Source organism: Bos javanicus, chromosome 9 (genome assembly GCF_032452875.1).
Source record: "Bos javanicus breed banteng chromosome 9, ARS-OSU_banteng_1.0, whole genome shotgun sequence".
Classification (NCBI taxonomy): Eukaryota; Metazoa; Chordata; class Mammalia; order Artiodactyla; family Bovidae; genus Bos; species Bos javanicus.
In genome coordinates, this window is record NC_083876.1 from 80,538,519 (window position 1) to 80,561,793 (window position 23,275).

General features: G+C 39.4%; 1 protein-coding gene across 3 annotated transcripts in view; it reads left to right on the forward strand.

Moving 5' to 3' along the window:
• Positions 1–23,275, forward strand: part of AIG1 (androgen induced 1) — a 271,524-nt gene that overhangs the window by 71,881 nt on the left and 176,368 nt on the right. For all 3 annotated transcript variants that reach the window (XM_061428165.1, XM_061428167.1, XM_061428166.1), the window contains exon 2: positions 11,048–11,203. In XM_061428165.1, the coding sequence (XP_061284149.1) occupies positions 11,048–11,203 (156 nt within the window). The remainder of the gene's footprint in view (positions 1–11,047; positions 11,204–23,275) is intronic.

Consider the following 23,275-nt stretch of genomic DNA (forward strand, 5'->3'; position numbering starts at 1 on the left):
CATTTCAGGTTATGCACTCTAGGTGCCAGGAGACAGGCATAAGACCACTAACATATGTATGCATCCTCAGCTTTCCTATGCCGTTATTTCCAAAGTGATTGAACCAAAGTATGCTCCCTTTAGCATTGTTCCACACCATCTTCCTCACTTGGTATTGTCAGATTTTTCTGAATCATTAATGAATTTTAAAATGTCTCAGGGACCTGTCATTTTTTCTGAGATTTTACATTGTCACTTAAGTTGATTACTGGTAGGACCCTTCCAGCACTAGCTTCATACCGTCTCAAGCTATAAAATCCCAGGGATTTTATAATACTCTTAACAAAGAGGTAAAATGTTATGAAGTCATAGATGAACTAGTAGAGAATAGAAGTGAAAAGAATGGTTCATCATACCTCTTATGCTCTGCAGCAGTTAACTTCAAAGTGGTAGAACAGTGGCCAGTTTGGGTTTAAAATGGAAAATGCTGTCTGATAGGGAATAAGACCTTTCAGAGCCCATCTAGAAGCTTTTGTCTAGGAAGACCCTGTTTCTGAAGGCAGAAGTCAGCATCTTGACACAGTGAACCACTTTCGTAAGTATTTTAACCATTCAGTTTCCTGTCAAGTATTTGTCTACAATTATGCAGACATAATCTTTGTGTAGACTCAGTGTTAGACCAAAATCAATAGATTGATAAGTATTTAAAGCAGAAACATCTATGGACAGGAACCATGTTTTTCTAATGGGCTTAATTAATACAGTGTTACCTGCAGAAGTATGTGCTCTTAATGCACATAGTTTAGCTTGTTATATATAGATTGCACATGGGTTATGTATGATTATCTGATTTTATGTCATCACTTGTGGCTCAGACAGTAAAGAATCTGCCTGCAATGCAGGAGACCCAGGTTCAGCCTCTGGGTCGGAAAGATCCTGTGGAGAAGGGAATGGCAACCCTCTCCAGTATTCCTGCCTGGAAAATCTCCATGGAGAGAGCAACCTGACTGGCTACAGTCCATGGGGTCACAAAGAGTTGGGCATGACTGAGTAGCTAACACTTTCATGTCATAACTTAGCATCTGGTTTGATCTTAATTCAGTTCCTTTTGTTTAGATTTCAGAATTATCTAGTTCTTTAATGATTATGTTTGCCACTTAATAATATTTTGCTGCACAAGTAAACATTTACTTGGATAAAGCCAGTTTTACAGTGTTAGAAAACTAATGCACTTTGAAACAAATTTGTGTTATTAAAGATACAACATCTTTTTTCTTTAAATAATTGTTCACCACTGTTACTGTGCATTTAGTAAACTCAGATGCCACTAAGTTAGAGGCTAGACATTTCCAGGTACATTCACATTTGCTCACAGCGTGCAATCATTTAATGGTCTGCGTTGCTGCATTAATAGTTTACTAAGTGTTTTGTATGTAGTAGTTAATAAATATTTGTTAAATGAATCAATAGTGTGTTTAATTCAGATTCACGCTAATATTAATAGTTGAAAAAAATCTTTAAGCCTGTAAAAAGTTTGGGGTAGCTTCTAAAGTCAGTGGAACACAGGAAACACCCAGGGGGAATTTTCTGTCCTTATTTGCAGATTAGAATGGAATCCCCAGAAGGAACCCTGCAGTGCTCTTATCAGGATGTTGCTAGAACATGGAATGATTGCACCCATTACTTTGTGAAGGGCATGCAAGGCTTTCTTCAGATGACTGCTCTCCTTGCTACTTATTGAAAACAATTCTGTGATGTTTGTAAACAAATTTTGTGGACAAGATTTCCTTTCCAAAGCAGCTTATCTAAGTGCATTATTTCTGACTGAAAAGCTTATTTTTCTTTCTATCTGAATAGATTGCTTGCCGGTGGTGACTTTCAGCTGATTTCATTGATTTTCAGTAATGAGATAGAGCAGTATGAGGTCAATGTCTGTGTACATGGGCAAGGGCTCTAAATCGCATTCTGAAAACCACGGGCTTGATGATGCAGAGTCCATCTCCTCAAAAATGTTTGTGGTGAAGATTCCTTGAAAATACTCGGGCTTGAAGCACATCACTTAAATGGCGGATTTAGAAAAATGAGTTACAGTCATTAGAGTGAGAGAACCATTTTGGCTTGTTCAGGCTAAGTTTCTCCAAGGGTGGTGGCGGAAAATTCACCAGGCAGTACGTCTGATGGGAATAGTCTCAGAGGATGAAGGAGGCAGAAGGAGCTTGTGGTACCTTTTAATGCATTGGTTTCTCTACAGAGTAGCATTCAAACATGTAACTAATGATGCCTTCCATGTACCTGATAGGCTCCATTCTGTAGAATTGCCAGAGATGTTCAGATGTCTCTAGCAAGGAAGGCACTGGAAACCCGTGTGAAGAAATCCTTGCTGAATTCACTCATCTGATTTCATATTGAGTCACTGTCCCTTGGTGCCAAACTACTTTTGGCATTCACTCTTGATAATAAGAAAGAGTTATGCACTATTAAAAACTAAGGCACTTGTGGAATGAAGGGGGAGTCCCTTAGAAGATTGTGTTTTATGGTACTGCTATTTTGTACCTCTTGTATTCTTTCAACATGGTATTTCACTCCTTCAGATTCACTCTTTATTGAATACATTTATTGCCATGGATTGGCTTTGAGCAAGAACTACATTGAAAGTTTTATGAACTGAAAACAGAATAACTGTTTATGCTATACAGTGCCATGGCTTCCCTGACAGCTCAGTTGGTAAAGAGTCCACCTGCAATGCAGGAACCCCGGTTCGATTCCTTGGTCAGGAAGATCCCCTGGAGAAAGGAGAGGCTACCCACTCCAGTATTCTTGAGTTTCCCTTGTGGCTCAGCTGGTAAGGAATCTGCTTGCAATGCAGGAGACCTGGGTTCGATTCCTGGGTTAGGAAGATCCCCTGGAGAAGGGAAAGGCTACCCACTCCAGTATTCTGGCCTGGAGAATTCCACAGACTGTATAGTCCATGGTGTCGCAAAGGGTCAGACACGACTGAGCGACTTTCACTCTTCACTATACAGTGCCACATGATGTATGAGAAACTAAAAGGCCTTCAGCTCGCACCATTTCTCCAAATGTGTCATTCACCCTTCTGCATAGGAGAAGTTACACAAACACACCACGTGCCATGTATGTTATATAGGCATGTTCCATCTGTCTGTCTATTCCATTCTTTCCTGGTTTACTAGAGTTTACGTAATGTTATTCTCTGATTACTGAAGAGCTTAGATAGATTTTTCACTTCTTCTTTATCATCTGCCCTTTAATTAATGCTCTTGTCCTCATATAGAGGACTCCTCCAGGCCTTCCCTTATGACACCTATAAATCTCACTGCCTTCTTTCCATCTGTTCTCTCCACAGTTTTCCTTCATTCCATGATCCACATCACTCCAGTTTCATTGCCACCCCTCAGAGTTCCATCTTCTTGTTTCCTCTGTCTGCTGTGTCTAAAAATTAACTTCAAAATAAGCAAAATATTCAAAACAAGCACTATGGTACTCTTTGCATTAATCTTATGAAAGTAAAATATGAGAAAAATGCAATACGTTGATTTATAAGGAATCTTACTCCCAAAGGTCAAGACACCTTTACTGGTCTTAAAGTTCATATGATTCCATTTCTTATGCTACTTTTCCTGTTTTGGTGCATCCTTGGTTCTTGCCTGAGTTTGGCCAATTATTCAGAAATGTAAAAATTAGCAACTGAAGTAATGACATAACCTGATATAGAGACTATAGCTTTGGTGAAATTACATGTAATTAGGGATATTGAAGTTGACCTAGTAAAATGAAATAAAATCCATTCTCAATAAACTATGTCCTATATGTTTGGGAATAAATGTTAGAAGTCTAATGAATTTTCCCTCTAATACAAACAGAATTGTAATAGTTTAGTGCATTCCAGAGAAAAAGGAAAATAGTGTTAATTTAATAAAGATACTCATGTCAAGAAAGATGAAGACATGAATGGAATTTGGGTACATTTCCACACTTGTGGAAGTGAATCCTAAACATAAAATGACTCAGTAAATAAGCTGTGATTTTCTGCCAGGGAAAGTTGAGGAGTTGGATGGAAGATGCAGAACGAATTAAACAGTAGAGAACATTCTAGAGGAATAAATGCTGGAATGACTGCAAAATATCCTGGGATTTTTTTTTTCCCCATTCTGATAGATTTCTATTTATATTTTTTGGAGAGATATGATACATTTGACCACTTCATTTCTACACGTGATACAAAATAATAAGATCAAGCAGCCTGCTAAGAACTCAAAGCCAGATGGTGTATATGTATGTCATGCTGAGCTGATGGTTTGAAAATGCCAGCTCTGCAGAATGGCTGGAGCTGAATAATGCTTCAAGGGAATCCTACTTAAGATTCACTTGTGCATCTTTATGTGACTTTTACATTCTTAACTTCATGAATTTTAAGTTGCAGTGGACAGCATGATACATATAGGCAGCAGAGTGAAATGTTTCTAATGTGATTTGTTAGCTTTCAGCACAAGTCAGATTTTAACAAAGTGGCAGAAATATAAATGGTTTAACAATATTGACTAACTGCTTCTTAAATAAACAAATAACCAAAAGTCAATCCTTGCTTCTCTGCAGGAAATGATGGACTGTTCCATAATTTTTAGGTATTATCTTTCGAGTATTAGCCAGTGTGAGTTAAAAAAAAGATAGCAATACCCAACATCCCTCTGTGTCTCCTGATGTTTGGAAATTGGGAGAAAATTGTTTTCTGGTATCTCCTCTCTCTGATTCCCACATTCTTTGGGGAGGTCTTCCCACAGCAGTTAAGGCATGGCAGCCATAGTGTGGTCATAAGCAGGGGAGAGCCACTGGAGAGACCTACAGACAGTGACAGGTGGCCACCAGGTAATGGCAAGGGCACTGCTGTGTTAGCAACACCAGTGGCTAAGAAGAGGAATCAGCTGTAGAGATGTATAAGATTTCATAGTACCATTAATCTTCTAAATTTGGCAAAATGTTTAGACTATTACATTTATATTTGCAGAACTTTTGTTTTTCTCTTCTGGAATATGAGATTCTATCTCTCTCCTTTCATTTGCACTTTAAATCTTCATAAAAGCATATGTTTTCCAAGAACAAGTGAATCATTTATTTATTTTTAAAAAACTTATTGAGCAATTTAAACCTCTGTTAAATCAGTTTTTGCTCCCTCCATTTTGAAGCTAAACTATGGTAGTTCACATTTAAGATCATTACGCCTTCTTAGTGAATTGATCCATTTATCATGATTTATTTTTGGTAATATTGCTTATCTTGAAACCTTCTTTTGATATTAATATAGCTATTCCATCTTTCTTATGATTAGTGTTCATATCCATTTACTTTTAACAAATCCACATCTTTATACTTGGAGTGCTCTTTGTTTTTTAAATGCAATCTGTCAATCTCTGCCTTTTAATTGGAAACTTTAAACCATTTGTATTTAATGTAATTATAGGCATTGTTGGATTAAGGTCTGCTGTCTTACTTTCTTTTCTCTGTATCATCTGTTTTTTGTTTCTTTCCCCCAATTTCTGACTTCTTTTAGATTACTTTGATATTGTTAATATTCCATTTTATTTCTAGTATTTGTTTATTATTTACAGTAGATAGAATTTAGAATTTCTAAATTGGCCCCCAAAGATGTCCCACTCTAATCCTGGGAACCTGTGAATGAATGAGCTATAGCTCCTCTGATTGCACTGATATACAAAGAGTTGACCTTAAGAAAGAATATTATCCATGTGGGCCTGATCTTAATATCACACGAGCCCTTAAAATTAGAAAGCTTTTTCAGGCCAGAAGAGGAAAACAGAAGAGAGATTTAAAAAGATCTAAAGCATAAAGCAGAGAAGGCAATGGCACCCCACTCCAGTACTCTTGCCTGGAAAATCCCATGGACGGAGGAGCCTGGTAGGCTGCAGTCCATAGGGTCGCTAAGAGTTGGACACGACTGAGCGACTTCACTTTCACTTCTCACTTTCACGCATTGGAGAAGGAAATGGCAACCCACTCCAGTGTTCTTGCCTAGAGAATCCCAGGGATGGGGAGCCTGGTGGGCTGCCGTCTGTGGGGTCGCACAGAGTCAGACACGACTGAAGTGATTTAGCAGTTAGCAAAGCATAAAGAGTAATTGATATTCTGGATTTGAGTATGGAAGGAGCCATCGTACATGGATTGGAGAGCAGATACAAGGAGCTGAGAGTGACTCTGGCTGGCAGCTAACAAGAGAATGTAAACTTCAGTTTTATAGTGTAAAAGAGCTAAGGCTCAAGGCTTGAAAGTAGATCCTTTTCTTGAGCCTCCAAATAAAAGCCCAACTTGGCCAATACTGTAAGTTTGCTATTGTGATACCCTGAGCATAGAAGCCAGACTAACTTACCTGGACTTCTGACCTAAAGAACTGTAAACTAATAATTTGTGTGTTAAGCTACTAAGTTTGTGGTTATTTGTCTTTCAGCACAGAAAACCAATACACTAGCTGAAGATCTCCGTTTTATTCTTTGAGAGGTTGCTCTAGGGTTTATAATATGCATCATTAATTTGTCTCTGTCTTCTGCCAAATAATATTATACCACTTTATATGTAACTAAGAATTCAACAGCAGTATGCCTTCCATTCCTCCCTTCTTATCTTTTGTGCTATGATTGTCATAATTTTATTTCCAAATATGTTTAAAACCTCACAATATATTGTTATATTTTTGCCTTAAGTAGTCATTTATCTTTAAAAATAAAACAGATCAGAAGATAAGTTTTTTTATGTTTATCCACATATTTACTATTTTAGCAATTGTCATTGCTTAGTTTAAATCTGAAGTTATATTTGGTATCATATTCTCAATTCCTTTTACATTTCTTTTAGTGAAAGTCTGTTGACTATTTGTCTATTTGTCTGAAAAACTCTTTCACCTTTGACTTAAGGGTTTTTCCCCCTTACGAACTTTAAAGATATCATTGTACTGTTTTCTGGCTTGTTTTGTTTTAGAAGTCTGAGATATTTTTAATCTTTATTTTTCTGTACACGATGCCATTTTCTGTAGTGACTGTTAAGATTTCCTCTTTTTCACAGATTTTCAGCATTTTATTGCACTATGCCTATGTAGTTTTCTTTGTACATGCTCCATTACTTAGGTTCTTGTACTTGTGGGTTTATAGTTTTCAATAAATTTGGAAAAACATCAGCCATTATTTCTTCACATATTCTTTCTACATGACCCTTTGTGTCTTCAGGGCTCTGATACATGTATATTAGATTGCTTGATATTTTCTCACAGTTCACTGTTCAATTCAGTTCAGTCACTCAGCTGTGTCCAACTCTTTGTGACCCCATGAACCACAGCACGCCAGGCCTCCCTGTCCATCACCAACTCCTGGAGTTCACCCAAACCCATGTCCATTGAGTTGGTGATGCCATCCAACCGTCTCATCCTCTGTCATCCCCTTCTCCTCCTGCCCCCAATCCCTCCCAGCATCAGGGTCTTTTCAAATGAGTCAGCTCTTCGCATCAGGTGGCCAAAGTATTAGAGTTTCAGCTTCAGCATCAGTCCGTCCAATGAACACCCAGGACTGATCTCCTTTAGGATGGACTGGTTGGATCTCCTTGCCGTCCAAGGGACTCTCAAGAGTCTTTGGTACTGTTAATTTTTACAGTCTTTTTTTCTTTCTTTGATTCATTTTGGATGGTTTATTTTTGTTGTGTATTCAGTTTTAAATCTTCTCTTCTGTATTGGCTAATCTATTATTCCCATGCAGTGACTTTTTAATTTCAGATAATATCTTCTTCACTTTTAATGTTCAGTTTGATTCTTTACATTTTTTTCCTCTCATTGTTTTCATTTAACTTCTTAATTTAATTTAGTTGTTTAATGTTCTTGTATTCTAATTCCAATATAGAAATTCTGTCATTTCTATACCTATTTTTATTTAATTCATTTTCTCCTGGTTAAAGGACTGTTTCTTGGCATGTCTAGTAATTTTTGATTGGATGTTGGATATTGTTAAATGTTTGGATTTTGTTCTCCTCCTTTAAGTATAGAATTTTCTATTTGCAAGTATTTCAGTTATTCATAGATCAGCCTGATTGTTTTTTCTTTGAGGCTTGTTTTTAAATATTGCTGGGTTAGATCTAGAGTCACCTTTATTCCAGGGCCATCTTAGCACTGCTGTTTAAGTATTAAGTGTCTTGGGTCTCTACTGAATGCCTGTTGTAGTCTATAAGGCTTCTCTGTTTGGTCAGAACTTGAATACCTGTATATCCTAATTGGGCTCTTGAGAATGGGTTTGTGGGGGGTAGAATTCTCAAATGACCCTTAGTGATACTCACATTTGCATAATCTCCTCCCACTGGGTTTTGGAAGATCCTGTGAGTTTGATCACTCCTTTAATTACATTACTTTATATGACCAAGGAGAATTAGCCACAGTGGGCCTGATCTCATCATGTGAGCCCTTTAAGAAACAGGTTCCTCTGTCTGATTACAGAGGGGAAAAGCCCAATATATGAAAAATTGATTTCTATATTTAGTACAAATGTCTAGTTTATGGTAGGAGACAAATATGGTACCTGTTACTTGACCATGGAATTTTAAAATTCACCTAACTCACTTGAGTTGGAGCTCACTAAATTCTGCTACTATTAGCTGATCTTTAAAAGTAGAGGAAACTGATTTGGAAGGAAGGGAATTGAAAGAAACTAGTTAACCATATTCCAAAAGTAAGAAAACCATTCTTTTTAAAGTTATTTGGAAATGTTTCATAATAATGAAATATATAGAGAAGACTATAGTAAACTTCCGTATACCCAATAATCAACTTAAGAAATAAAATACTGATATAGTTGAGGCCCTTCTGTCCTTCCTTCAATCTCATCCTCCTTGTAGAGGTACTTAATTTTAGTGTTATTAATTCCATGTGTTTCTTCATATTTTACCTCATATGCATGTATCTTTGAATTTATCTTTGCATTTTTTGACATTTGTTTTAATGGTATCAATATGCAGCGTTTTTTGTTTCCTTTTTTGTTTGTTTAGTATTTTGTTGTGAGACTGAAAAATTGATGTGTGCTTAGAATTCCATTGTATGACTAGCATGATTTATCTAGTCAACTATTAAGAGATTTAGATTGTATTCATTTATTGAAGCAGTGAATGCTGAAATTAACTTTCTTGTAGATGTGACTTCATAGTGAAGTCACTAGATAAAAGAGTAAATGAATTTTTAGATCACTAGCCACTAACAGTTTTTCTTCAAAGTGGTTTTCCCAATTTTCATTCCTACCATAAGAATTCTGGTTATTCTCCATCCTTATAACCCTTGGTACTGTCAGAATTAAATTACAGTAGTCAATAGTTACATGGATGAGAAAAATGCTATCTCATTGTGATCTAAATTTGCATTTCTCTGATTATTGATAAGGGATGACACTTTTTAATATGTTCACTACCAGATTATAATAGAAATTATTATTCTCCAGTATTATTCCCCAATTTCTCAAACCCCATTAGGGTTGACATAAAGGTCTAACGTCTAAAGTCATTAAGATGTGCGATGGAAAATTTTCCCAAGTGGCAAATTATTTCCTGAGTCATTTAAATTATTTCTGGTCATCATAGCATGATTCTTGCCAACACTTTTAATTGTGCCATGCTCAATATGGCAGTCTTAGCTTCTCCCTCTCTGGTTTTTCTGGTTTGTAGAAAAGCAAGAAATCTTAAGTCATTGAAGGCAAAAGTAGGCCAAGTTATGAAGAAGAATAGAACATTATTCTGGCTAAGAATGACTAATAACTATAGGGTTTGCTGATTTCAAAAGAGCCTGGTATATTACCTGGTGATGGAATCTTCATATTTGGGAATTTTTCAAGCGGCTTAGATAAAAATTTAACCAGAATGGTTAACAAAACTGAGTGTGTCTGTGCTTCTCCAAGAGATAGAACCAAGTAATTTTGAGGGTCCTTCTCCCCCCTTTGTCCTGTGCTTCAATGAGGAACAGAACTTTCACAGATTCGTTCCACTGCCAAGATGATAATCCACCAAGAAAATTATTTTGTTATGTTTTCTAACCATAATGAACAAAATTGTATCTTGTACAAATACATCATCAGTAAATTATTTCTTGTAAATGGAACTAGAAAAATTCCCCTGAATATGTTCTTGGTGCTAAATGGGTATGACTTTGAGCCCATGGAATATATTTTCTGCCCTTTGCATAATTAGAATTACCATCTGCCAAGTTATGTTACAGTATTCTGCTTGCCTTCACTCGTACCTCTGGATCACCAACACTTTTACCCTCACTTTAGGAATTTCACGAATATCTGGGCTCTAGCATTTCAATGGTCTCTGTGATGGTCCAAGTAAACATAGCTATGCAAGTAATTCAATTTGTAATTGATTTTGGAATGTACAAGTTGTTGTACATTTTGGGGGAAAATGGGTAAGTTTACCTTACTTCGGAAAGATCTTATTTCATAAAGATTGAAAACTTCAGATGGAGGTCATTTAGTTCAAGTTTGAAAACAGAAAATTGCTCTGTTTCAGGCTTGTTGATTGCTTTCAGTTGATTTCTCTGTGACGCAAGGACTAGAAGCTTTCTACCACTTCCTTTGGTAGAAAAAATTTTGACCCTAAGAGACTAAATCATAGGAAGGTTTCTTCACATTCAGACTTAATTGTCTCATTTATTATATCTTTTTCTTTGCACTTTTTAGATGTTTGTTAAATTGCACTAGTCAATATTACTAAACCACAGATGTGATGTTTTAAAATAAGGAATATGTCATTTTGAGAACTGATACCAGTTTCTGCTCGCGCATGTTTTGCATTTGTCCTTAGCACAAATGGAAGTAGTGTTTTAAGATGGATTTTCTCACCTACGATAGCAAGTTGTAAATATCTGAGTCTTTCTCTGTTTGCAGGGCCAGGTCTTTAAATATGCTTCTCATCCTCTCTTACCCTATGTCATGTTGCAGAGGTATAGCTGGTTTGCTGTTCTCCAGGTTGGGTCTCTTTCTATCTTATTGACTTACTACCAATCATTGTCTCCCTCCAGGTTATCCAAGCTGTCTTTTTTGGCATCTGTGTGCTGACTGATCTTTCCAGTCTTCTGACTAGAGGAAGTGGGAACCAAGAACAGGAAAGACAGCTCAAGAAGCTCATCTCTCTCCGGGACTGGATGCTGGCTGTATTGGCCTTTCCTGTTGGGGTTGTGAGTATGAAGTAAATCGCATTTAACCACAAAAGAAATGAGTCTTATATTAGACTTCTCAGAGGGAAAACGGCTAATTATAGGCTTCTGCACTGGGGCTGCCATAGCACAGCACCACGGACTGAGTGGCTTAAACAACAGAAATTTAGTTTTTCCCATTTCTAGAGGCTGCAAGTCTGATATCCAGGTGTCCGCAGGGTTGATTTCTTCGGAGGTCTCTCTCCTTGCCTTGCAAATGGCCTCCTTCGCCTGTATCTTCACATGCTTTTTCCTCTGTGTATCCCTGTCCCAATCTCCCCTTCTTAGAAGGACACAGTCATACTGGCCCTCAATGACATCATTTAATCTCACTTGCCTCGTTAAAGACGTTGCCTCTTTAAATCACGTTCCAAGATACTGAGAGTTAGGACTTCAGCAGAGGAATTTTAGGGGGACACAATTCAACCTGTAATGGTTTCTTAAGCAGCCCAGACTTAAAATGTATGGGTCTGTGATCATTCTTGTATTTTTGAACTTGGGCGAGGAAGTCAGTAATAGCTCATACTTCTTCACTTACTCAGTGGTGCCATTAGCTAATATCACTTAAGTAAATGCCGCTTAATGTTTGATTCTACTCTGGCTCCATTGATTTCCATTGTTTTCAGTTAGATTCCCTCCCTAGCTTAACTTCCTTCACTGATTTGTTAATCACCCATCATCTCTACATAGAGGGCCAGGGCACCATGAGACTCTATAGATTTTAACCTGTGAAGAGCCAGAAGAATGAGAGAACACTTGTAAATTGTGATAACAATTAAGAGCATTTTGTGTAATTCAAATACAGAACTTTCATCGGCCACCTGATAGAAATCAGGTGGAGAAATAGAAACCCATGTACCAAGTCCATGGTCCTTTGTAGGCAGAGTCAGAAAGTTGCTTTTTAAATCTTTCCAATGGCTCTTACTCATATTTGCCACATTTATACCTGGCTGAAGCCTCTATACACTTGTTCTAAGACCAGTTAGTGGGCACCAAGACTATTACTGAATTGCTTTTTCTGCATACTGAGTTGTGTCTTCTTGGAATGAAGTAACCCTTAAACTCTTAACAACAGGACAAGGAAAGTAGTATGATCTGGTTGTATGTCTCCTCATTCATCCTTACCCTCCAAAAATCTAGATGTTTGCTCAGGTTAAAGCCATCTAGCAGATCTCTCAAAACTGGTTACTTAACATAACAGAGTTAAATACCTTATATATTATTCAATATTTCCTTCTTTAGACTTGCCTTATAAAATTCAAACACCTTCTATGAGAATACTTATCTAAGAGAAAATTTCCAATGCCATAAAGACCTACACTTTCTACTTGAAAGAATTATCTAGAAAATCCAAGTTTGTGTGTTTTCTGTTACTTTTTACCTGCTTGAAGTGAAAGTGTTAGTCACTCGGTCATGTCTGACTCTTCGCAACCCCATGGACCTATCCACCAAATTCTGGAGTGGTTAGGCATTCCCTTTTCCAGTTTACTGCCTTGGAATTTCTATAGGCATGTCACTAATTCTGGGGATCCTCCTTGATTAGAAGGAATACAGTAGTAACAAAATACAAAGTCAAATAGAAATACAGTATTATCCTTTCCTCTTTGCTCTGCCCGCTTCTGTTATGTGGTGTCAGACTGTGTCTCTATGAGCTTAAGTTGTGTGTCTTGCTACTCTAATCAAAGGCTCATTGCATATGCCCTCTAGACATTTATAACATTCAGTTCACTTCAGTTCAGTCACTCAGTTGTGTCCGACTCTTTGCGATCCCATGAATCGCAGCATGCCAGGCCTCCCTGTCCATCACTAAACTCCTGAAGTTCATGCAAACTCATGTGCATTGAGTCGGTGATGCCATCCAGCCATCTCATCCTCTGTCGTCCCCTTCTCCTCCTGCCCCCAATCCCTCCCAGCATCAGAGTCTTTTCCAATGAGTCAACTCTTCACATGAGGTGGCCAAAGTACTGGAGTTTCAGCTTTAGCATCAGTCCTTCCAATGAACACCCAGGACTGATCTCCTTTAGAATGGACTGCTTGGAACTCCTTGCAGTCCAAGGGACTCTCAAGAGTCTTCTCCAACACCACAGTTCAAAAGCATCAATTCTTCGGTCTCAGCTTTCAAATAAAGTCTGACACTGTTTCCGCTATTTCCCCAAACTATTTGCCATGAAGTGATGGGACCAGATGCCATGATCTTAGTTTTCTGAATGTTGAATTTTAAACCAACTTTTTCACTCTCCTCTTTGACTTTCATCAAGAGGCTTTTTAGTTCCTCTTCACTTTCTGCCATAAGGGTGGTGTCATCTGCATATCTGAGGTTATTGATATTTCTCCCGGCAATCTTGATTCCAGCTTGTGCTTCTTCCAGCCCAGCGTTTCTCATGATGTACTCTGCATAGAAGTTAAATAAGCAGGGTGACAATATACAGCCTTGATGAACTGCTTTTCCTATTTGGAACCAGTCTGTTGTTCCATGTCCAGTTCCAACTGTTGCTTCCTGATCTGCATATAGGCCTCTGACATTACTTTAGCCTAAAACATTTTATCTTGTTTGAGACTTGAGATATTTGTCCACTTTCAATGTCCTTCCTGAATTTAGTCCATGCATGCTTTGTGATTTGTAAAAAGAATGGGAGTCTTTTTGTTTGCTTGTTTGTTTGATTTGAGTATATCCAATATTTTCTCCCATGTTTCACTATGTTTGTTGTTTTCTCTGTATTTTAAAAGACAGAGGAGACATCATAATGCCTTTATTATGCTCCTTTTTGAGCCAAAAGTCGTAATATCATATTTTCATGATATAATGTATACACCTTTCCTAGCCGATGAACTTCACAGAGGAATATAAAGAATAAATAATGAATCAGAGATGTGCTGTTTCACTAATTTCTTTAACTCTTATTTTTTTCTTGCCTGCTGATATTTTATAGTCAATATTTGGGTCATAATTTTCCTTGTTAAAATGAGCCACTTTCCTTTTCATAGTCACTAGCATTCTATTTTTCCTGAGCTTTTTGGAGCCTCCCTCTCTTCTGCCCTTCTCTTGTTCTCTTTCTGTCTCTCTGTTTAATATAAGGAAGAATCCTGGCCTGTAATTGCCTTGTATTTTCCATTGTTTTTTACTCTGTCATTTGATTTTTTATGTCTCTTTACCTAATTTCACATTCTAAAATGAAAGTGGAGAGTGAAAAAGTTGACTTAAAGCTCAACATTCAGAAAACGAAGATCATGGCATCTGGTCCCATCACTTCATGGGAAATAGATGGGGAAACAGTGGAAACAGTGTCAGACTTTATTTTTCTGGGCTCCAAAATCACTACAGATGGTGACTGCAGCCATGAAATTAAAAGACGCTTACTCCTTGGAAGGAAAGTTATGACCAACCTAGACAGCATATTCAAAAGCAGAGACATTACTTTGCCGACAAAATGTTCGTCTAGTCAAGGCTATGGTTTTTCCTGTGGTCATGTATGGGTGTGAGAGTTGGACTGTGAAGAAGGCTGAGACCGAAGAATTGATGCCTTTGAACTGTGGTGTTGGAGAAGACTCTTGAGAGTCCCTTGGACTGCAAGGAGATCCAAGCAGTCCATTCTGAAGGAGATCAGCCCTGGGTGTTCTTTGGAAGGAATGATGCTAAAGCTGAAACTCCAGTACTTTGGCCACCTCATGCGAAGAGTTGACTCATTGGAAAAGACTCTGATGCTGGGAGGGATTGGGGGCAGGAGGAGAAGGGGACGATAGAGGATGAGATGGCTGGATGGCATCACTGACTCGATGGACGTGAGTCTGGGTGAACTCCAGGAGTTGGTGATGGACAGGGGGGCCTGGCATGCTGTGATTCATGGGGTCGCAAAGAGTCGGACATGACTGAGCAACTGAACTAACACACAGAAATTCCTTGAGGCCAAAAAAAAAAAGATTGATAAATGCCTTCTTCCTAGATTCCACTAATTTTATTATAAAGTCATATTTTCAGAGGATATGAATTTGACTCTTTATAACCATTTTTATATAATTTTAAACTCAGTGGACATGAGTTTGAGCAAACACCAGGAGACAGTGAAGGACAGGGAAGCCTGGCGTGCTGCAGTTCATGGGGTTGCAAAGAGTTGGACACAACTGAGCAACGAAACACTAACAATCATTTTTATCCAATTTTTTTTTCATGTAAACATACAGTTTAATGATATTTCCCTTGTCTTTCTCTCTACTTTCCAGCTTTCCTTTCAAATGAGCCCTAGTCTCTGCTGTGACTTCAGAGGTTCCCTTGCCCTTCTATATCTCCCCCAGGATCTGGAATTCCACAGTAGTTTCAGACTTTCTTCCTTGTTAACATATGAGCCCTTCCTGAAGCAGCATCACTGGGAATCACTTGAAGAGATGTCATCTTTACTCTTCCTGTGGCTCTTGGCCTGAGAGGGAGGTAACCAACCCAAAGGGTTCGTTACATCAGATAGATGGAAATAGCAGTGATGCCCATGACTTGTAGGAATCTGTAGTGTAAGAATGCCTATGTATGCAAATGACTGGTTATAACGTTTGTAATTGAACACCTTGTATCATGTTGGTTGACACAGTCAAAATGCTAAAGGGAAAATCCCAGCACTCTCCCTGCACCCAGAAAGCCTGGGACGTGGCTTGAGCCTCTGAAGAAGGAAGATGCAGAGACTCCACTTAGAAGTCTGTGGTCAGTCCCCAGGGCCTCCAGGCTCTGACTGCCAGGTGACTGCCAGCTTCACAGAAGACCTCCTCTGCTGCCTTCTCCAGCTTTCTCAGCTCCACACTTTCGTCAACCACAAGTTTGAAGGGGAAAGCAATGTCATTTTTGCTTCTTGGTGCAGGGCAAAAGGACTTCCCTTGTGCTAGTGGTAAAGAACCCACTTGACAATGCAGAAGACATAAGAGACATGGGTTCGATCTCAACATGGGTTGAGAAGATCCCTTGGAGAAGGGCATGGCAAGCCACTCTGGTATTCTTGACTGGAGAATCCCATGGACAGAGGATAGGATCCTGGCAGGCTAGAGTCCATAGGGTTCCAAAGAGTTGGACATGAAACTGAAGAGACTTTTAGCATACAAGGCAAAAAGGCAGTGGGCCTGAAAAGAGGGCAGAATGGCAGCTGAATGTATTACTGCTGCTCAAAGTTTCCCAAAGAGACCTCTCCACCTTAGGCTTTTCCGGACATTTCCATTATTTCTGTCTCTCTCACCTCAGCTGCAAATGTGGCAGCAAGAAAGACCTGGGTAGGTTATCTAGGACTTGTATTTTCTCCACTAATGCTTCCTCCAATAACGAGGTTAATTGAGAGCCTACAGTAATTGTTTCATGTGCGCATGAAGCGCTAAGTATGATTCTGTGACCCATGGACCTGATGCCTCTACTTCATGCAGTCTGTCTCTCTCAAGGATATATAAAAGTAATGAAGCATTCCAACCCAAGATAATTGAGGTGAAGCTTTGTTTCAGCATAACCTTGAAGAAACCAGGCAGGGTTGCTTGAGTGAACAAAGCATGTATCATCCTGATTTGTGTAGATTCCCATAAATGCAAAGCTGGCCTTGATTAGTGATGCTAATGGCCGGAAACCACCACCACTCCCAAAGCCTTGCAGCTCATTTTTGCAGGGACAACCCCTGGGAGGCTCATCTTACCATGTGCAGTTCATTTCTGAACCCTGTCACCCTTTTAAAGAAGCATTACAAATAATTCTATGACATTATGTGGTCTGGAAGCACTGAAGTTTATTAGGAGCAATCAAACCAAGAATGTCTTTTGTCTCCCGTGAGTTCCGTTGACTTTCATGCTGGCAGATACTCTTCTAGTTAAGAGAACAGGCTAAGGCTTTCAACCAAAAATAAAAAGAAAATAAGAGTAGTAAAAAATGAGTATGATGAGTATTAAATTGCCTCTTTCAAAAGTCCTAAATAGGTCCCCAGCTGTAGGCCTAAGCAGCTCATTTAATGATGAAGAACAATCATATTTTCCATCAGTTCAAGTCTGTGCATCCCATTCATCCACAGCTGCTCTGCATGCAGGATGCACATAATCCACTCTCACCACCTTCTTGGTACACCTTTGTCCCTGGCCTCACTTAGGCAGCTCTACCCAATGTGAGATTGCTGCTTAACTAATTTTTGCAGGTGGGTGACGATGAGGATGTACCAGTCTCAAAAAATAGGGAACCGTCTGAGAAAGTCCTGTAAATTTGAATCTGGTCTAACCTAGGGTGGGATCCAAGATATTGTGAGCAAACCAGCATGTGCCTGGATGAGCTTTACTGGAATTTGAGGCTTTCATCGGAGTTTAGTTTTAGAGCTGTTAAGTAACTCTTTTCTGGTGTTATAATCATGTTTTTATAAAGATTTTATGAAGATTTGACATGGAACAACCTAGTCTAGATCCCTGTAAAATTCACTTTTGCTTATGATGGGAACTGTATGGTACCTGCTTCTTTGGGAAACATGGAAAATGGAAATTGAAATTTTAGGTGCATACTCAAAGAAAAAGTATCTAGAAATTATTTTCAAAACAAGATTCTTCAAATTCTTCATTTATTGATACACTAGCTAACTAAGCCATCCTTCAGAAAAAATTTTTGATGCATATGAATTTAGATTGTAATACTTCTACAATTTAAAAAAAATGTTCATTTCTGATTTTCAGAGGTAAGAGATTGCCTTAAATGGAAAACAAACTTATTAATGAATATTAGTTACTAATATCAATGTCTGTTAACATAACACAAAGGAAGGAAATTTGGTTCCATTTGAGATTGTAAATAAAAGCAAATGTCTTTTCTTCTATTTTGATATTAAGGGAAAACTTGGGATTAAATACACTTAATATCTCCTGATCCTCTCTGTATTAAATTTTCACACAAATACCTAAAATCAAACTTTTCTATTTTTTCTTTAAGCCTTCATTGATGTTTTAAGTTTCTTCCAATACCCTTTCTAGTCACCTTTGAAGTTAAGAATATAATATCTGCTGCTGCTGCTGCTAAGTCACTTCAGTGGTGTCTGACTCTGTGTGACCCCATAGATGTCAGCCCACCAGGCTCTCTTGCCCCTGGGATTCTCCAGGCAAGAACACTGGAGTGGGTTGCCATTTCCTTCTCCAATGAATGAAAGTGAAAAGTGAAAGTGAAGTTGCTCAGTCGTGTCCAACTCTTATCGACCCCATGGACTGCAGCCTACCAGGCTCCTCCACCCATGGGATTTTCCAGGCAAGAGTACTGGAGTGGGATGCCATTGCCTTCTCCGATAAAATTGCTAGGTCATATTTTATGGTTAAACCTAGTTCAGCACAGGGGTAAAGCCTAAGACTGACTCAACATCAAAGAACTAGGTTTAACCATAATATCTGCTAGGTCATATTTTATGGTTAAACCTTGTTCTTTGATGTTGAGTCAGTCTTAGGCTTTACTCCTGTGCTGAAATGAGTGTGCATTGAGTGGTGCAAGGGGGAAGGTTTAGAGATGAGGATTCATTCAAGATCAGTAAGCAAAAGGAGCATTTTCCTCCCATTCCAGGAGAAATGCTCAGAAGACAATCATTACCTAACCTAGGTTAGTTGCCTATGATCACCTTTTTGATAGTCTTTTCAAAAGACCAAGGACGTAATATGACCAGTCAGATATACCTGATAAGGAACTGAGTTGCTTCTTAACCATCTTATATATTCTCTGCTAAATGAAAACCAAAGATTTTCTGCGTAGTTGAACTATTTAATTTGTACACATTCATGCTAACACAGCAAAGTCAGCTTGCAAAACAAATTCCTTCAACACAAAATGTGACTTCACTTTTAACAAAATTTTACTATAACCCACTCGTTTATAGGCAGAGCATTCAAAGAACGGAAGTTCTGTTCAAATCAGTAGTTATTTATGGGTATATGGAGCTTCCCAGGTAATGCTAGGAGCCAAGACAGTAGTGACTGATTTTGCCCTTCAGCGTCTCACAGTCTAGAGAAGGTGACTTTATATAAGTTATCTCAACAAGTGAATTAAAAGAAGACATGAAGAGTATAACAATACATATAAGTATAGAAGTAGCCTGCAAGATGGAGAAGGCGATGGCACCCCACTCCAGTACTCTTGCCTGGAAAATCCCATGGACGGAGGAGCCTGGTAGGCTTCGGTCCATGGGGTCACGGAGGGTCGGACACGACTGAGCGACTTCACTTTCACTTTTCCCTTTCATGCATTGGAGAAGGAGATGGCAACCCACTCCAGTGTTCTTGCCTGGAGAATCCCAGGGATGGTGGAGCATGGTGGGCTGCTGTCTGTGGGGTCGCCTGTGGGGTCGCACAGAGTCAGACACGACTGAAGTGACTTAGTAGCAGCAGCAGCAACCTACAAGAAGAAGGAATTTATTTTAGTGAGTAGAAAGTCCTGAAAGACTTCCCAGAAATGATGATATCAGAGCTCTGTTTTGAATAATGACTAAAAACTTACTGGACGTGTAAGTTAGTGATGCTTTCAGCTGTTAGAGTATTGCCAGATACTCACCTGGCTCACTTTTTCACATCATTCAAGACTGCTCAAATTATTTCACCTCAGAACAGCTCCCATGAATAAACTTTATAAATTAGCCCTTGTCGTTCTCTGTCCCCTTAACTTGCTTTGTATTCTCCATCATGATTCCTGCTGCCAGGCCCATTATATGTTTATTTTATTTGGTTTGTCTTCTCTGACTTAGTACATGCTCTGTGAGGTTAGAGAGCTTGTTTGTTTGGCTTACTGCTATAACCCAAGCATCAGAAGCAATGTCTAAATAATTTAGTGTTTTTTGAGTGAATAGCCAACCAACTGTGGTTTAAACAATAAATATATTCAGGGTCTCATAAAATAAGAAGTCTGTAAGCAGGAAGTTTTAGGGTAGTATGGCTCAGTATTATCATTTGAAGCTTATGTATTTTCTATTTTCTACTTTTCTATCTCTGGAGTGCTGACTTTCTTTGAACTTGCTACTTTCAATCTCTGGGCTGATGAACCACCACATACTGTATGCTTTGCAACCATGCTCAAGGCAGAGAGAGGAAGAAACTCTTAAGGGAGCTCTCCTCAAAGGGTTTGTCTTTTCGTCGTACAAATAAACCTTTCTCAGAAGCTCCATCAGCCAGCATCCCCATAGGTCTCATTGGTGAGGACTGTCATGTGGCTCGAGCCGGCTGCATGGAATGCTGGGAAAGCAAGCAGGAGAAGCAAGGAATGAGGTCACCATGAGGGCTTATTCATGATTTATCTTAATGTGCCTTATGGGTTAGGCATACTGCTGCTGAAACAAAATCGCTAGTTTCAAGAAATAGAATTAACAATTGTTGAGACTAATAACTACATGTAAAATAGGTAAAAACTAATAGAATTTCAGGTAATTTATTGTTTATCTGTGTTGATATAAAAATAGATACTATAAAACCAATGCAACTAATCATGGATATTTTCTGAGCCAAGAAAGGCAGATTTTTTTTTTCCATTCAGTCTCTGCCAATACCATTTTTTTTTGGGTGCAGTCTCAGCAGTATTATCATGAACAGTTATCTAAATCTAACATTTGAAATTCTTCTCAAAGAAAATCACTTATGTTACACGATTGACTAAATGGCTTATGTTCATTTTCTGAAAGTCCATATAAAATTCGTCACAGGTAGCCCTGCTTTAGTCCAGCAACTCAGATATGTAGATACCAGGTTCAGTGAGTAAAATCTGCCTCTAATCGTAGCTAATGGGAGGTTGCTCTATAACACAGGGAGCTCAGCCTGGTACTCTGTGACAACCTAGAGGGATAGGATGGAGTGGAGGTTGGGAGAGAGGTTCAGGAGGGAGGGGACATATGTATTCTTATGGTTGATGCATGTTGTTGTATGGCAGAAACCAACACAGCATTGTAAAGTAATTATCCTCCAATTAAAAAGAAATAATAGTCCCCTAGAAATTATAGAGAAGTATCATGTCCTCTGGACCAACTCATAGAGTTCCCACTCTCTCTGGGCAAAAGGGCCACAGATATATCTCAGAAAATGAAGGTATCTTTTTCTCATACTTATATCCATAAGCAAAATATAGATTTGAAATATATGATCGAGAAAAAGTAGAATTGTTAGTTAATTATGCTATTAATAATTAACATTGATTGTGTTAGTCACTCTGCTGCTGCTGCTGCTAAGTCACTTCAGTCGTGTCCGACTCTGTGCAACCCCATAGATGGCAGCCCACCAGGCTCTCCCGTCCCCGGGATTCTCCAGGCAAGAACACTGGAGTGGGTTGCCATTTCCTTTTCCAGTGCATGAAAGGGAAAAGTGAAAGTGAAGTTGCTCAGTCCTGTCTGACTCTTAGCGACCCCATGGACTGCAGCCCACCAGGCTCCTCTGTCCATGGGATTTTCCAGACAAAAGTACTGGAGTGGGGTGCCATTGCCTTCTCTGATTAGTCACTCAGTCGTGTCCAACTCTTTGCAGCCCAAGGGGCCGTATAGCCTGCCAAGCTCCTCTGTCCATGTAATTCTCTAGGCAAGAATACTGGAGAGGGTGGCCATTCCCTTCTCTAGGGGATCTTCCCAACCCAGGGACTGAACCCAGGTCTCCTGCATTGCAGGCAAATTCTTTACGATCTGAACCACCAGGGAAGCCCAATAATTATCATGCTGCTGCTGCTACTGCTGCTAAGTCGCTTCAGTCATGTCCGACTCTGTGCAACCCCATAGACAGCAGCCCACCAGGCTCCTCTGTCCCTGGGATTCTCCAGGCAAGAACACTGGAGTGGGTTGCCATTTTCTTCTCCAATGCATGAAAGTGAAAAGTGAAAGTGAAGTCGCTCAGTTGTGTCCAACTCTTTGCGACCCCATGGACTGCAGCCCACCAGGCTCCTCTGTCCATGGGATTTTCCAGGCAAGAGTACTGGAGTGGGCTGCCATTGCCTTCTCCAAATAATTATCATAATTAATGTTAATTCAGTTACACTAATAATGTATATGATTCCTGTTCTCAAAAATATGAGCCCCCCTGCCCCAAACCAGGATCTTTTGTATGCTGTTGTTTGGGAGACCAAGAACAAGATGCAGTAATATCTTCTTTTTTGTTTTTTTAAGGAAAGAAAAAAGGAACACTTTCATTTTTTGTCTTCCTTCTCTGCATATTTCCCTCCCTCCCTACCCCTCTAGTTCAGTTTCTCTCTTAACCCTTCCCCGCCATCCTCTGCCTCAGAACCACCTCCTTGTTTGTAGAAAAAGAAACAACAATTTGCTGTGTGGGTGTTCCTGAAATTACTACACAGCCCCTGTGGGCGTTTTGAGGTAACTCTTACCTGTTTTAGCTGGATCAAAATGTGCTGGGTTAAATCAGCCAATATGAAAAGGAACATTTCCCCCCAAGGAAGAAGCTAGTAGACTTTCCCCCTACACAAAATGTATTAACTTTTCCTTGTGCAATTACCATGCTAATGATTTGCTTATTTTGCCACAAAGCCAGTCCCAGATAGGACTTTCATTCATCCTGCCTTTTTCAAACTTTCCTGGGAACAAAAGTGGAGGCATGATTCTGGCTTTAGGGGGATGTGTCCTGGAGACACAGGTGGGAAGGTGGGAAGATGAGAGATGGTGAGGGGAGAGATTGTGTGTACCCACAGTTCACAGGTGGCCCTGCCCTCTGTCTGCTAAGCACTGATGAAAAAACTTTCCCAAGAAGTTTCCCTCTTCAAAATGTCCCTTTACCCTGTTGCTTAGGTCTGTGCTTCATTTACCCATGAGGACCAATATGTACCAGAAGTTTGGGCTGTGGTGGCCCCAGAGGTTTGGTGCAACATGAGGGAGATGAAGGGAGCTGTGTCCCAGAGGGAACCAGAAAAGGCCGTTCCATCCCATCTGCTCTTCTGCTTCTCTGAGTTCCCACCACTGCGTGTTGTTTCCCAAGGAAAGGCTGGGGAGGGACGTGAAATAGGAAAGAATCCTCAGCATAGATGAGTGGTGTGCCCAGGTAGCAAGGCACGTGTGGAGAAGAGTTTTCTGGGCCCATTTTTATCACCTCACCTCTTAATCCTAAGAAGGGCCCCTCCCC